Consider the following 17137-nt stretch of genomic DNA (forward strand, 5'->3'; position numbering starts at 1 on the left):
ACAGAGGGTGAAAATTAAAGCTAGCGAATCAAAACGACTTGAAGAGCGAGGTAGCAAGGAGTGAAGCCAGAGCTCAAACTCTGGACCTGGGCCTTTCATCACTGAATCAGGTGGCCTCCAAATACTCCCTGAGGGCTTAAGAAATAGAGCAGGAGCACCCATGTCATCACTGTTCAGGATCCAAGTCTCATTCTTGACTACCTCATTCACTTGAGACACCCTGAATTTCCCTCCCAACCCTCCTGGCACTTCATCCAGGGTTTCAAAGGGAGAACAGACAGCATTCAAGAGTTTGCAGTCGAGTCAACTGCCTCCTCATTCATCCAGAAATACTACCTTGGCAAAATCATTTAACTTCTCTAAACTTATTTCCTCATTTGCAAAGAGAAATAATACCTGTCTCCTAGACTTAGGCTGAGGATTAAATAAAGGGAAAAAAAATATGTTAAAAATCTTTTCTCAGGATGCCTTGGTGGCTCAGTTGGTTAAGTGTTCGCCTTCAGCTCAGGTCATGATCTCACGGTCCTGAAATTGAGCCCCACAATGAGTCTGCTTCTTCCTCTCTCTGCCCCTCTCCCAGCTCATATGTATGCTCTCTCTCCCTCTAATAAATAAATAATCTTAAAAAAAGAATCTTTCTCAATCTGAAAATGAATTTGAGAAAACAACTGCATTTGCAAAGGTATCAAAAAGAAAGAAACCATTTAGGAATAAATTTAACATGTAAAACTTACTGTGAAAACTACAAAACTGTTGAAAGAAATTATATCTAAGTAGAAGAAAGCCATCCCTGGTTAATAGATCAGAAGACTTACCTATTGTTAAGATGGCAATATTCCCCAACAATCCTTATCAAAATCCCAACTGGCTTTTTAAAAATTTGCACGATGGGATCCCTGGTGGCTCAGTGGTTTAGCACCTGCCTTTGGCCCAGGGTGAGATCCTCGAGTCCCGGGATCGAGTCCCACATCGGGCTCCCTGCATGGAGCCTGATTCTCTCTCTGCCTGTGTCTCTGCCTCTCTCTCTCTCTCTCTCTCTGTGTCTCTCATGAATAAATAAATAAAATCTTAAAAAAATAAATAAAAATTTGCACAAAATTTACAAACTGATCTTAAAATTCATATGGAAATGCAAGAGACCTAGAACAGCCAAAAACAATATTATAAAAGAACACATGGGACGCCTGGGTGGCTCAGCGGTTAAGTATCTGCCTTTGGCCCAGGGCGTGATCCTGGAGACCCGGGATCGAGTCCCACATCAGGCTCCCTGCATGGAGCCAGCTTCTCCCCCTACCTGTGTCTCTGCCCCTCTCTCTTCTGTCTCTCATAAATTAATAAAATCTTAAAAAAAAAAAAAGTTGAAGGATTTATACTGTAATTAAAAGATGGGCTGGGGGCGCCTAGGGGGCTCAGTCAAATAAGACTCTCACTCTTGGTTTCGGCTCAGGTCACGATCTCAAGGGTTGTGAGGTCAAGTCCACTGTCAGGCTCTGTGCACAACAGGATGTCTGCTTCAAGATTCTCTCTCTGCCCCTCTTCCCAACTCACTCTCTCTTTCTCTCTCAAATAAATCTTTTTTTTTTTTTTTAAAGGCAAGCCATAATAAAAAAGACAATAACAAGTATGGGAAAGGATGTAGAGAATTCAGAACCCCTGTGTACATAAACCCCTGCTGGTAAGAAAATGGTGCAGCTGCTCTGGAAAAGTCTGGCAGTTCTTCAAAAGACTAAGCATAAAGCTACTATATGACCCAGGAATTCCATTCCGACTATGTAACCAAGAAAAGTGGAAACATATGTCCATACAAAAACGTGTACACTATTTTTCAAAGCAGCATTATTCATAATAGACAACAAGTGGAAACAAGCCAAATGTCCATCAACTGATGGATAAAATGTGATATTTATAAAATGGAATACTCAGCCATAAAAAGAATAAAGAACACATACTCAGCCATAAAAATACATACTACAAGGATGAACCCTGAAAATGGTTATGCTGAGTGAAAGAAACCAGACACAAAAGGCCACATATTATAGGATTTGTATATGAAATATCTAGAATAGGCAAGTCCATGAAGCAGGAAGTAGATTAGTGGATGCCTAGGATTATGAGAGATTGGGAGGAAATGGGGAATGACTGCTAATAGATTATCTCCTCTCTCTGAGTTTTAAGCTTTTCAGACACTTTTTTTTTTTTTAAGATTTTACTGATTTACTCAAGACAGAGAGGCAGAGCCATAGGCAGAGGGAGAAGCAGGCTTCCTGAGGGGTGCCTGATGTGGGACTTGATCCCAGAACCCTGGGATCAGGCCCTGACTCAAAAGCACTCAACCACTGAGCCAACCAGGCGTCCTGCCTTAAGCTTTTCATTTGCAAAGGAGATATAGCTCGACTACCCCAACTTCAACAGGTACATACAATGACCTTGGAATTAACACATATAACAGTGAGAACCTTTTTTTTTTTTTTTTAAGATTTTATTTATTTATTCATGAGAGACACAGAGAGAGAGGCAGAGACACAGGCAGAGGGAGAAGCAGGCTCCATACAAGGAGCCCGATGTGGGACTCAATCCCAGAAATCCGGGATCAGGCCCTGAGCCAAAGGCAGATGCTCAACCGCTGAGTCACCCAGGTGTCCCTAAAAGTGAGATCTTAAACAAAAACATATACAACAGTAAGTACAGATAAGAAATGAAGAACCCACATAAAGCATATCTAAGTTAGAGAAAGGCCTCCAGGAACAGCTGCCTACAACCTACACTAAGAGTCTAGAATGGTACAGAAACTTAGAGGGAAGGGAGAAGAGCATTTTAAGATGGGTAAGAATTTGGCAGAAGAAAAAGCCTATGATTATTAACAACTTGAGGGCAGGAATCATCTCTTATTCATCTCTGTATCTCCCCACAGCACTTAGCACAGGGTATGCCTCTGATAAATATAGGCTGAGTGGATGGGAATTAATTCTGCAAAAAGGAAGACTTATATGAGTAGAGTGGATAGAGAAAGAAATTATGATCCACAGGACTGGATATCGAAACCAAGAACTAAGCAGTATTAACTACAGCAAGGTGAAATGAGGCCCAGATTTAGGGTGCCTGACGCAGTGTAAACAAAAGTGAATGAAATCATCCCACAAATGTGCAGAAGGCTGCAGTGTTGTCACCTGGAGCCTACTTTAAAAAGAAAAAAAAGTCTAACACTGAAAAAGTGAGTAGTTACTAAAATTTTAACTTTATCTGCTATACTATTGTATGTTTATTTACTAGACTTAACATTTAGGAAGAGTGCATAAGAGTACTCATATGACATATGCTCAAATGTAGGACACACTGAGGAATACTTTGTGGCATCATTTCACCAAAAAAAAATTGCTAACTGGAACATATCTTAGATCAAGTCCAATTTTATCATTCTGTGAGTGAGCAAATCTGGGTTAAGCTACCTGTCCAAGATAACTCAAACTAGTGATGTGGAAACCACAAGCTTCTGAAATAGGAATGAGGGAACCAGATAAATTTTCTAAACTTAGTAATTTTTTAAAATATGTATTTATGGGGGGGGGCACATGTGCAAGGAGGGGGTGGGGTAGGGGCTGAGGGAGAGAGAAAATCCAAAGCCGACTCAACATGAAGGCTGAGCGTGTAGCCTGATACAGGTCTCAATCCCACAACCCTGAGATAATGACCTAAGCTAAAAATCAAGTCAGATGCTTAACCAAGAAACCCAGGCACCCTAAACTTAACATTTAATACAAACTAAAGAATATATACATGTGTTTATATGCGTACACACACACACAGAAACATATACACTAATTTCAAATAATAAACACCCATGCACCAACCTGCTCACATATTATCTAGAATAGCAATGTCCAACAAAGCTTTCTGCCATGATGAAAAAGATCTATATGTGAGGGGGATCTAATATAATAGCCACAAGCCACATGTGGCCATTGACAATCAAAATGTGGCTGGTGGGTGGCCCGATGGCCCAGTGGTTTAGCGCCGCCTGCGGCCTGGGGTGTGATCCTGGAGACCCAGGATCGGATCCCGCATCGGGCTCCCTGCATGGAGCCTGCTTCTCTTGCCTGTGTCTCTGCCTCTGTCTCTCTCTGTGTCTGTCATGAATAAATGAATAAAATCTTTTTTTTTTTAAATGTGGCTGGCATGACTGAAAAACTCAACGTTTAATTTTATCTAATTTTGACAAAGAGCCACTTGTGGCTACAGGATACCATATTTGACAGCACAGACCTCTCCAACAGCATAGCATCTGAGTAGTCCTCTCACCCATTCAACTGTCTCCCTTGAAGGTATATTTACCTTCCTCTGCTTTCACCTTCTAGTTTTACCACACGTGTGTCTATCCCTAAAAAATACACTATTTTATTGTTTAGTTTTAATTTTGTTGGCTTTATCAGACTATAATTTTGCATAGAACTTCTATTTTTTTCACTCGATAGGATGTTTCCAAGATTCACTTATATTGTTGCATGTTGCAGCTCCTTTTCACTGCCACACAGTACTGTTTTCCATTGTGTGAATATACAACAAATTATCCTTCCTTCTGTTAAGGCACATTTGGGTTGTTTCTAACTTTTAGTTATGAGCGATTCTGCAAGTATATGCTGCTTCATATACTGTGAATTCTCTAAGGTATCTACCTAGCTAGATGTAGAAGGAATATAAATCACACATAATCAAATTAACAAAGCCAAATTGTTCTCCAAAATGGTTAAATAACCACTGAACCACCAATAGTGTTTAAAATTCCCATTCATCTGCATCTTCCAAATCATTTCAAATCATCTTAATTTATGCTAATCTAGTGAGGAAAAATAAAAGTTCTTTTTCTACTCTCAACATTTCTCCCACCAAACAATACATCACACTCCCCTCATTAAGAAACCCTGGGTGGCGCAGCGGTTTGGCGCCTGCCTTTGGCCCAGGGCGCGATCCTGGAGACCCCGGATCGAATCCCACATCGGGCTTCCGGTGCATGGAGCCTGCTTCTCCCTCTGCCTGTGTCTCTGCCTCTCTCTCTCTCTCTCTCTCTCTGTGACTATCATAAATAAATAAAAATTAAAAAAAAAAAAAAAAAAGAAACTTGACAGAGGGGGATCCCTGGGTGGCTCAGTGGTTTGGCGCTTGCCTTCCGCCCAGGGCGTGATCCTGAAGTCCCGGGATCGAGTCCTATGTCGGGCTCCCTGCATGGCCTGCTTCTCCCTCTGCCTGTGTCTCTGCCTCTCTTTCTGTGTCTCTTCTGAATAAATAAAATTAAAAAAACAAAACAAAACCTTGACAGAGTGGGGCGCCTGGGTGGCTCAGTGGGTTGAGCTCTGCCTTCTGCTCAGGTCATGACCTCAGGGTCCTGGAATGAAGCCCCACATTGCGCTCTCTGCTCCTTAGGGAGCCTGCTTCTCCCTCTCCCTCTGCCCGCTGCTCCCCCTGCTTGTGTTCTCTCTCCCTCTGTCAGATAGATCGCTTGATCCCTCTGTCAGATTGATGGATCGATCCATCTTAACTTGATATAGTGGCTCTTTGAAGAGGAGACACAAAGGGTGCAGTGCTCAGCAAGATGATACTTCTCTTCCTACAAAATCTACACCTGACACAGAAAATAAAAATCATTCAAATCAATTAAATAAACACCTTCAGTCTTGAGGCTTCACAACCTTGCCCAGACGTGCAAACTGCCCCATCTAGGGCAAATCCAACAAAAATGCCACACGTGCATGGTTCTTGCATGGAGAAGTCTTAAGGAAGCATTAAGAATCACAAAACTAGAAAGCGGGCGAAAGGGGGGGTTGCCTCAGAGCATACACTGGGGGGGGGGGGGGGGCGGGATCAAAGAGGCTGGACCAAGAGCCTGGAGCAACCTGGAAACTTGCTAGTCGTGCTCCAGAAATATAGGTGAGGCTTCCGGGTCAGGCCTCCCGCTCAACCTTTCAACCATTCAGGGGGATCTCTTCTGGGCCTCCAAGCCCTGTTTCCATGTCCGGTACCTGCTCAAGGCACAGGCGACCCTTTCACTCCATCCCTGCAGGGACAGGTAGCGCCCCGCGGCGGCCGGGCGCAGGGCTGGGGCAGGGAGAACCACGGCCCCATCCCCGCGGTCGGGGTACACCGCACGAGTGAATAAACGATCGTAAATCAAGTACGATTCCCACGGTGTGATCATGCACCCGTCGGAACGCAAGCAGAGCGAACGGCGCGGTCCCGAGATGCAGAGAGAGCCGTCGGGAGCGGAGACTCAGAGACAGGGGACTGCGAGGCAAGAAAAGCGGGGCGCGGTTGGGGGCAGGCGAGCGCCGGGAGCCCCGTGAGACCCGCAGACGCCCGCGGCGCGAGAACGTCTCGCAGGCGGTGGAGGCCCGGAGCTGGGGGGGGGGGGGGCCGGGGGGCGGCAGGGGCTCGCGGGGGTGGGCGGAGCCACGGCCCCCCGGCCGGGGACCCATGGAGGGGGAGGGGAGGGGGCGGGGACTCGCGGGGGTGGGCGGAGCCACAGGCCCCGGGCCGGGGACCCAGGGAGGGCGCGGGGACTCGCGGGGGTGGGCGGAGCCACGCCTCTCTCCGGCCGGGGACCCAGGGAGGAGGAGCGGGGACTCGCGGTGGTGGGCGGAGCCACGGCCCCCCGACCGGGGACCCAGGGAGGGGGAGGGGAGGGGCGGGGACTCGCGGGGGTGGGCGGAGCCACGGGCCCCTGCCCCCGGCCGGGGACCCAGGGAGGGGGAGGGGAGGGGCGGAGGGGGCGGGGACTCGCGGGGGTGGGCGGAGCCACAGGCCGGGCCGGGGACCCAGGGAGGGCGCGGGGACTCGCGGTGGTGGGCGGAGCCACGGCCCCCCGGCCGGGGACCCATGGAGGGGGAGGGGAGGGGCGGAGGGGGCGGGGACTCGCGGGGGTGGGCGGAGCCACGGGCCCCGGGCCGGGGACCCAGGGAGGGCGCGGGGACTCGCGGTGGTGGGCGGAGCCACGGGCCCCTCCCCCCGGCCGGGGACCCAGGGAGGGGGAGGGGAGGGGCGGAGGGGGCGGGGACTCGCGGGGGTGGGCGGAGCCACAGGCCGGGCCGGGGACCCAGGGAGGGCGCGGGGACTCGCGGTGGTGGGCGGAGCCACGGCCCCCCGGCCGGGGACCCATGGAGGGGGAGGGGAGGGGCGGAGGGGGCGGGGACTCGCGGGGGTGGGCGGAGCCACGGGCCCCGGGCCGGGGACCCAGGGAGGGCGCGGGGACTCGCGGTGGTGGGCGGAGCCACGGGCCCCTCCCCCCGGCCGGGGACCCAGGGAGGGGGAGGGGAGGGGCGGAGGGGGCGGGGACTCGCGGGGGTGGGCGGAGCCACAGGCCGGGCCGGGGACCCAGGGAGGGCGCGGGGACTCGCGGTGGTGGGCGGAGCCACGGCCCCCCGGCCGGGGACCCATGGAGGGGGAGGGGAGGGGCGGAGGGGGCGGGGACTCGCGGGGGTGGGCGGAGCCACGGGCCCCGGGCCGGGGACCCAGGGAGGGCGCGGGGACTCGCGGTGGTGGGCGGAGCCACGGGCCCCTCCCCCCGGCCGGGGACCCAGGGAGGGGGAGGGGAGGAGGGGGCGGGGACTCGCGGGGGTGGGCGGAGCCACAGGCCGGGCCGGGGACCCAGGGAGGGCGCGGGGACTCGCGGTGGTGGGCGGAGCCACGGCTCCCCGGCCGGGGACCCATGGAGGGGGAGGGGAGGGGCGGAGGGGGCGGGGACCCGCGGGGGTGGGCGGAGCCACAGGCCCCGGGCCGGGGACCCAGGGAGGGCGCGGGGACTCGCGGTGGTGGGCGGAGCCACGGGCCCCTCCCCCCGGCCGGGGACCCATGGAGGGGGAGGGGAGGAGGGGGAGGGGAGGAGGGGGCGGGGACTCGCGGGGGTGGGCGGAGCCACGGCCCCCGCCCCCACCGGCCGGGAACCCAGGGAGGGCGCCGGGGCGGATGGGGGGCAGACCCGCAGCCTCCCGGGGATCGCGCCCCGCAGCCCCCTCCAAGCCCCGGGGCGAGTCGGGGAAACGCAAGGATGAGGCGGCCCCACCCCCGGCCCCCGGCCCCCGGCCCGCCGCGCCGCCCGCACCTTGCCCAGGAGCCGCCTGAGACCCTCGCAGTCGAACTCCATCTCCACCCACGTCCGGGAGCAGAAAGCGGCGACCGCAGCGCGCACCTGCCGCCGCGCCCACGCCTGGACGGAGGCCGCCGAGGCCCAAGTCTCGCGAGCGGCGCGAGGCCACGCCCCACCCATGCCCCGCCCCCCGCGTCCAACGCCCAGGTCCGCGGCTGCTCGGCTCCGCCCGGGGTCCCCCGCGCCCCGGCGTGGACACTGCGCGGCGTGGACCAGGCGGTAGCGCCCGGGGGGAGGGCGCGACCCCGCTCGCTGGAAGGAGGCTTGGGGACGTCTGTAAGGAGAGGAATAGGAAGGACCCGAGGAGAAGCAGTGAAGGAGGTAGCAGCAGCTCGCGATGCGGGGGCAGAGTTCCCGGAAGGGTGCGTGAAATTCAGCCAGAGTGTCGGCAAAGGGTCCCGACCAAAACCTGTAGTTAGATTCGGGAAGGAAGAGGTAACGGAACTCCAAAAGCAGAATTTCAGGGAGCTGGAAAGGGAAAATGGAGTCAGGAGGAGCATGGTCGAAAAACTGGGAGATGGGTGGGTTGGTGCAGCATGCGGGAGGGGTGGCCCTTTTTTCTTTTAATTTTCTTTCTTTCTTTCTTTCTTTTTTTTTTTTTAATGAGGATGAGCCATAACTTTGGTGGCAGAGAAAGGAAAAAGCCAGGTCAGAAGAGTTTGAGCACCAGAGGAGGTAGATGGGTAGATAAGGTCATCTTCGTAGAGAGGACCAAGAGATGCAATCTGTGGCTTTGTCTGGGCTTCTTGACTTGTGATTTACTTCCCTGCTTTATCCCCGACTTGAGCCACTGGGCTTAAAAAAGTCGTAGCAGATGGATATTGTAACCGTCAGGAGGTTGGGTGAGCAGGACTGTGATCGTGTTTGCAGGGAGAGCTGAAGAAAGGAATGCTGTGATTTAATTTAGGAGGAGAAAGTAAAGGCTGGAAAGGATATTTATTCATTCAACAAACTTTTCTGGAGCATTGACTGTTTACTAGGTATTTTTCTAGGTCTGAAGATACAGCAGTGAACAGAATAGACAAAAATATCAGTTGCCCTGAGGCTGTCCATCCTTTCATTAGGAGGAGAGCAAAACAATACATATAATACGTAAGTAAATTAGATCATAGGTTGGAAGGTAATTAAGTGGGTTGTGGGGAATAAGTTTTTAAAAGACAGGGTAAGGAGATTAGGGTAGGTCTCCCTGAGAGGTGAGAGAGTAAGGGTTCTAGACTAGAGGGCATTCAAAGCAGAGTTCCTAAGATAGGCATGAGCTCAAAACAACAAGAAGGCCAGTGTGGCTGGAGCAGAATGAAGTAAGAGGTGAGGAAACAGAAGGAGGCTAACTCAGAGAAACAAGGGGGAGGCCACAAATGGTTTAGGGCAGTGATTCTTCCACTGTGGCCCCCAGACTCACAGTCTCAGCATCACCTGGAACCTGTTTTATTTTTTTTTATTTATTTTTATTTATGATAGAGAGAGAGAGAGAGGCAGAGACATAGGCAGAGGGAGAAGCAGGCTCCATGCACCGGGAGCCCGACATGGGATTCGATCCCGGGTCTCCAGGATTGCACCCTGGGCCAAAGGCAGGCACTAAACCGCTGCGCCACCCAGGGATCCCCTTTTTTTTTTTTTTTTTTGGAACCTGTTTTAAATACAGATTCTAAGACCCCCCCCCCCCCCATCCCCAGACTTATAGAATCAGAAATTCTGGGGGAAGAGTAGAGTTCAAGCAGTCCTTTTTTTACAAACCGGATGAATCTAATGCGCAGTGAAGTCTAAGAACCGCTGTGGGGCCTTGGTAGACATTTGTGACTTTGGCTTGTCGGTAGCCTCCAGCCAGAAGAGCATCAGAAACACACCCACACTTAAGCAGGTTGGGTTGATTACCCTTTGCAGCGAGGGAACAGATACCGGGGAGAACCATTGGGCCTGCTCAGTTCGAGAATGTTAGTAAGACCTATTACAGGATTGGGGCTTTGGGTGACCCTTTGGGGAGGGTTTAATGAAGTGAACCTTCACTTTGGATTGGGTGCTGTCAGAAAGCAGAGACAGTTCTGTGATTGGATATCTCAATAAATATCTACAAAATGGGCACACTTGAGCAAGGATAAAGCAGTAATTGGTAAAGAAGTAGCAATCACTCATAATAGAGGGAAGAGGATATTTGGCATTTCATGGGCTGCACAGTGACCTCGGTTTGCCTCTGCTTAGACAAATTATGAAGTGGCTTTATTTGGTCTCATTTTATCATGGTCTGAGGGACCCTGTCTGCTGTTTGTGTTCTGTGACATTGTTTTATCTGACAAGAGAGTAACCCAGCCTTGCTCTGAGTGCCAGGTCAACCTCTAACAACACTGAGACCTTTGTAGCTGGGTCAGACCAGTTCCCAGATGTCAGGGAACTTTTTTCTTTCTTAGGCTTGTATCTGAGAGAAAGAGGAAGGGACTGGAGAGTTTTGGATAGAGCAGTGATGTGACTGACTTTTAAAAGAATAAGTCTGACTGCTGCATTGTGAAGAGAGTGTATGGGGCAAGAGAGGAAGCCAGGAGAGAAGGTAGGAGGGGGAAGATGGAAAGATAAGAGACCTCTAAAGAGACCCCCAGGCAGATCTAACAAACTTGGAAACAATGGGACTTCCAGGGCCTCTAAGATCTCACAGACCCTGTCAGACATCCATTAATCAAGGAAAAGATACCAAATTAGAAGTGAGGCCTGAGCAAGGTTCTTCAATCTTTTATGAAAGAACCTTTTATGGAGGATGCCTTCCATCCAAACAGCTCATTGTCTTCTGGTTTAGTTACCATGAATGATTTACAGCCACAGTGAACATTTTATGCCCCTTTGTGCATGTGTGTGTGTGTATGTGTTTGTGTATGTGTGTAGCCCTCATTTCCTGTGGGGAAGGTACATTGCTAAGAGTTTTATGTGCTTTATCACAGTTAATCTTCACAGAACCCTATGACCTAGATAAAAGTATCTCAGTTCTACTGGTGAGGAAACTGAGGTTTAGGGTTGTATTACCTATTTCCTTATTTCTGAGAACCTGTTCAGTAAGACGTGTTATTGACAATGTTTTGGGAGAGAAAAGATTACAAAATTGAATATAAATACCAATTTTAACACACCTATTTGAAAGGAGCTAAAATGTGAAAAAGTATGCACCTTAAAATAGAGGATGTATGGTATAATTGGCTCCATTTTACAAAAAGGGAAACCGGGATTCAGAAAGGTTAAGTTATTGCAGAAGGTGGTGTTAGAGACCATGTTCTTAATCTATGCATGTTGCTGCCTCTGTGTATGTGAAGTTGTGATGGAATTTTGTGATTAATTGGTATTTCATCATAAGAAGAAGATTGTTTAGTACAAACACTTGCTGACTTGCTACAACCCCCACACACATCCAGAAATTGGCGCTATTACATCCTGTAATCTAACCAGGCTGAAACATTCACTTTTCCCTAAACACATTATGTCTTCCTTGCTTCATGCCTTAATGCCCTGCCTGAGATATTTTATTATACCAGCTACTTCCATCTCTTCCTCTCCTTCTGTCCCCAAAGACTGTAAGGTCCTGGCAGATAGCTGTCAAATCTCACGTATCTCTGTATTCCTAGTGCCTAGCATGCTTGAATTTATTGCATGTCTTCATTCTTCTAATATTTGGTAAGTTTGCTGAATGAATGAGAGTGTAGGATGACCAAAGCCATAGGGAGACGATGGCATAGTGTACTAATTCTCGGCCTTATCTGAGTTTCGGTTTGGAAGATACAGACCTGTCCCAGAAAAATGTACATGCCAACATACGCAGTCCATTTTGTGTCCAATTTCAGGAGTGTTCACGGATCCACTGAAGCCCATCCCTGTACCCTGGTTTAAGAAACTCAAATGTAGTCAGTGGGAGCATTATTTGCTACAAACTTTAGGCAAAGTAATCTGACATATCTTTTGTTCTATAAACCTACCTTAGGAAACTTGTCTTCCTGAAATAAAAATACCCAAGACACAGGTACAAAGATGTTAATGATATTTAAAGGACACAAAAGATCCCCAAACTAAGAAATGGAAAAGTGTATATTCTACATCTTTGTTTGCAGCTTGTGAAAAGTCACAAGAATGGCTTGCTTAAAATATGAATTTTTTTTTTTTTTGGTGCTCTTCTGGTAGCTGTTTACACTCTTTGTTTTCATAGTTATTGGTTCTATCAGACATATTGTTCAGGGATGAAACCCTAGTATTCTAAATATCAGAGACATGTATCCTCATCACTTTTCTTTTCCCTTTTTCCCTCATTTTTTATTGGGGTAAAATACACATAATCTACAATTTACCTTCATAAGCATTTTTAAGTACACAGTTCACTGGTATTAAATACATTCATAATGTAGCCCAGCCATCTTTACCACCCATCTCCAAAATCCTCATCTTCTAAAAGTGAAACTCTTTATATTTACTAAATAATGTCTTCCTGCTCTTCCTTCCTCCCAGCCTGTGGCAACTCACCATTCTATTTTCTGTCTATCTATGATTTTTTACCTAAGTACCTCACCCGTAGAATAGAATAGATAGCCCAAAAATAAATCCTTGCATACATGGTCAAATGATTTTTGACAGGAGTGCCAAGACCATTCAATGGGGGAAGGGACAGTCTTTTCAACAGATGCTGCTGGGAAAACTGGACATCCATACGCAAGAATGATTTGGACTCTTATCTAATACACCATATTACAAAAATTAACTCAAAAATGGATCAGAGACCTAAATGTAAGACCTAAAACAATTAAGCTGTTAGGGATACCTGGGTGGCTCATCAGTTGAGCATCTGCCTTTGTCTCAGGGTGAGATCCTGCGGTTCTGGAATCAAGTCCCACATCAGACTCCCTGCGAGGAGCCTGCTTCTCCCTCTGCCTAGGTCTCTGCCTCTCTCTCTATGTCTCTCATGAATAAATAAAATCTTTTAAATTTTTTAAAAAAGCAATAAAACTTTTGGAGGAAAACATAAGAAAAAACTTCACGACATTGGATTTGGCAGTGATTTCTTGGATATGACACCAAGGCAGAGACAACAAAAGAAAAAATAAGCAAATTGGATCTCGTGAAAATTTTAAAAATGTTTGCATCAAAAACCAGTATCCTTTACTTAGATGTATGGAGCTTATGTTGTTGTTCATTGACAGCGTATCTGCCTCTCAGGCGACCCTTCCACAGTAACCTTTGTCTTGTGAAAGATATTCTTTGTCCTTATGAAAATGAAATTATGATCTTTCTTTTCTTATGCTAGTTCTTTTTCTGTAGGCATTTTACATAGCCTCCATTTTCGTGCTCTATCTGAACTGGCATACCCTTTTTGTCATCTTGCTGCTTTACTGGTTAACAAGTAAAAACCTGGCAATACTCAAAAGAAATTGTCTAAGAAATTTGGTTTAACCATCACAGCATTGTTTATGGTGGTAAAAAAAAAAAAAAAAAGTTGGAGAAAACCTAAATGCACAGTGTGCCATTTAGGAATTCATTGTCCTTCAACTCTGAATCCACCATGCACTGCTGGCTCTGCTATAATGGAGCTGGACCTTGTGAACATTTTTTTCCTTGCTAGTGGGCATGATGTTAAGTTTTACCAATAGAGGGCCTTGGGGAGATACGGTAGGAGGAAGAAACTTCTCTTCCTGGTCCCAGCATGCCTTTGTTCTCCGTGTTCTACTATGTGGCTGCCAGTGGCACATGGGGCATATCCAGTGTGGTCAGCCCTGTTGAGTTTCAGTGGCCTTTCTCTGGACTTTTCCATTGAGTTTCAATGGCATCCCTTCCATGGAACAGTTTGCCTTGCGTTATACCACCAGCACCCCCACAGGGTGGCTTCCTGGTATATTCTGCTGGCAGATTCTCAGCGATGATCAGTAAACCTCCCAGAACCTTCTCTGGAGACTTTGTGGCCGATTTCACCAGCATCTAGTGATTCTCTAATTGTCACATCTGGCCTGCAGCAGATTGGATTTCTCTACCACCCAGTTGGTGATGGCCACCACTTCAACAAGTTTTGGATTTCAGCCTTGGAAAGGAGAGACTCTTGCAAGTTTGTTTCCTCCTTGGTTGCTTTGCCTCAGCCTTAGAGGTGTGGCTTCTCCCTGTATATGCTATTTCTATATATGTAGAGCTTTCTGCATTTTCCTTAGTTAATCTCTTGTTCCTACTTACTAATTCTCTTTATTTAGCTTTCTTAGTTGAAATTACTGTGTGGTTTCCGTCTCTGGACGGATATAGTCATCATGAGGAGAAAGGAAATAAATGGGGAGTATTATGCAGGAATTTAAAAAGAATGAGAATAAGGATCAACTGCTACAGGAGTCGCCTTCTCTCCAAAAACAAATGGAAAACTGCACAAAATAGATGCAGTAATTGTTTTCAGTTTTTGCACAAGAAGCAGCACAAGCCTATGAACTTTGAGAGACAGGAAAGGAGAAGAGCCTTACAATTGCCCCCAACGTCCTGCCTGGAAACATTTTTCAGACTGCAGCACAGAGGGGTTACCCAAACTGGGGTAATCTTGCTGAGTTGTAAAGAAAGAGCAGAGTACAAAGGAGTCCAGAGTACTAGGAATTTGCAGGATGGAGGCCTGGAGAAGAAGGGGTTCTGCAGAGAGAGAGAACTCTGGAGATCTCCAGAGGGTCCTCATGAACCCCCAGCTGAGTTTCTGCATACCAAAACTGCTGAATTTCTGCATATCAAAACTCCATAAGACTCAACACCCCCCCCCCCCCCCCCCCCCCCCCCCCCCGTCCCCCGTCCCGAAACAGCAGGTCAAAACTTCTTGGAGATCCCAAAGAGGCTCAGAGTTGTGGCAAATTCCACACATTTGAAAAACTGAACACAACAGGCATCAGAGAGAGTGCCCAGTGGGAATCAGAAGGGTCAGTCATGGGGAGAATTATCCTTAGAGTAAAAGCTGCTCTGTGCCCACCATAACAAGTCTTAAAGCAAGCCTCGGAAGAATCAAACTGAGCCCAAACATCCTGGAAGAAAACCCCACACTACTGAAAGGAATGTGAGTCCAGCAAACAGCCCTGTAAAGTTTGCCATGTTGAACATCCAACCTAAAAGTTCCCAGACATTCAAAAGAAGTAGGAAAATATCGCCCATAACAAAAAGAGAAAGATCAACCATCAAAACAATTCCAGAAATGAGAGAGATGATAGATTTGTAGATGGTGTCCTTAAAATGTTTATTATCAGTCTTATAAAAACCCTCAAGGATGCAAAGGAAAACATGAACATGATGTGGAAAAAAAAATGAAAGTATTTTTTAAAAAGACAACTTGAGGGATCCCTGGGTGGCGCAGCGGTTTAGCGCCTGCCTTTGGCCCAGGGCGCGATCCTGGAGATCCGGGATCGAGTCCCACGTCAGGCTCCTGGTGCATGGAGCCTGCTTCTCCCTCTGCCTGTGTCTCTGCCTCTCTCTCTCTCTCTCTCTGTGACTATCATAAATAAATAAAAAAAAATAAAAAATAAAAAATAAAAAGACAACTTGAAGAGATGATGAAAAGTATGTCAAATGAGGGCAGCCCAGGTGGCTCAGCGGTTTAGCGCTGCCTTCAGCCCAGGGTGTGATCCTGGAGACCCGGGATCGAGTCCCACATCGGGCTCCCTGCATGGAGCCTGCTTCTCCCTCTGCCTGTGTCTCTGTCTCTCTCTCTCTCATAAAAAAATCTTAAAAAAAAAAAAAAAAAAGAAAAGTATGTCAAATGAAAATGCACTGCATGGGTCTCAAGATTAGACAAGGAGAATAATGAGTGAACTTGAAAAACAAAGCCATGAAAAATTCAAAATGAAATAAAGACCACCAGCAAGCTGTGGGACATGTTCACACTGGGTACTGGTCTTAAAGACATCCAATGGACGTCACAGAGAGGGACAGGCAGGCAGAAAAAATATTTGAGGAAATAGTGGCCAAATATTTTCCCAATTTGGTGAAAACCATAAACCCACAGTTCCAAGAAGCTCACCAAACCCCAAATAGAAGAAACATGCAGAAAATTACATGGTCCTATCAAAGTAAAATTGCTGAGAACTAGCGATAAAGGTTTTTTTTAACAAGCACTTACCATGTGATTCAAATACCCCCACTGGGATTCACCCTAGAGAAACTAAAACTTAACGTTCATACAAAAAACTGTACCCAAAGATTTATAGTAACTGTTCGTTATAACCCAACCTGGAAACAACCCAAATGTTCTTTGACAGGTAAATTGATAAACTGCTATGTCCATGCAGCAGACCATATGTTCATTCAATAAAACAGCACAAACTACTGTACTATGTGGATGAATCTTAAAAACATTATGTTATGTGAAAGAAGCCAATGAATGAGTTTTTTAGTTCTCTTTATGTGAAGTTCTGGAAAATGCAAAAGCAGATAGTTAGTTTCCAGGGGGCAGGGAGTTCAGCGGGGAGGACACTAGTAGCAAAGGGAGCTTTGTGAGATGATCGAACTTTTTTCTCTTCTATTTATGGTTGTTGTTACAAGCCTGACACATGCTTCAGAACTCCTCAACTCCACACTAAAAAAGTGTATTTTATCATATGTGATTTATACCTCAATAAAGCTTATTGTTAAAAAAAAAGAGAATGTGTTTAGATTTTTTTTATCCATTGTTAACAGGATAAAAGCAAGTTGCATAGTAGCATAGGTAGTATGATCACGTTTAATAAGGCAACACTGAAAAGAAACCCTTCTATCCCTTTACATGTGGACTGATGTTTGCAAGCCCATGGAAGATTCTTTGGCAGAAGGGTACACACCAGGCTTGGTTACATCATGGGGATGGGAACTAAGGGGAAAAAGAGGGGAGATAGTTAAATTTTTCTTAGATATCTGTGGGTGGTTTCATGTTTTGCCATGAGCACCTGTTATTTTCATAATTTAAAATAATGAAAATAAAGAAGATATCAACATAACCCATGGGGACATGTGTCTGTAGAAAGAATTCTGATGGAGAGAAGGGTCCATTGTGACAGTACAATGAGGTCA

At 47.4% G+C, this 17137-nt stretch overlaps 1 protein-coding gene across 12 annotated transcripts in view; it reads right to left on the reverse strand.

Annotated features, from left to right (window-relative positions):
• Positions 1 to 8217, reverse strand: part of UEVLD (UEV and lactate/malate dehyrogenase domains) — a 50829-nt gene extending 42612 nt beyond the window's left edge. For 3 of the 12 annotated variants that reach the window (XM_049099094.1, XM_025459708.3, XM_049099096.1), the window contains exon 1: positions 8087 to 8217. In XM_049099094.1, coding sequence (XP_048955051.1) covers positions 8087 to 8128 — 42 coding nt within the window. In that variant the 5' untranslated portion in view covers positions 8129 to 8217. The other 9 variants (XR_007404711.1, XM_025459709.2, XM_025459714.3 and 6 more) reach the window with 8 other exon arrangements.
• Positions 8218 to 17137: the final 8920 nt, after the last annotated feature.

The sequence above is a fragment of the Canis lupus genome, chromosome 21, assembly GCF_003254725.2.
Source record: "Canis lupus dingo isolate Sandy chromosome 21, ASM325472v2, whole genome shotgun sequence".
Classification (NCBI taxonomy): Eukaryota; Metazoa; Chordata; class Mammalia; order Carnivora; family Canidae; genus Canis; species Canis lupus.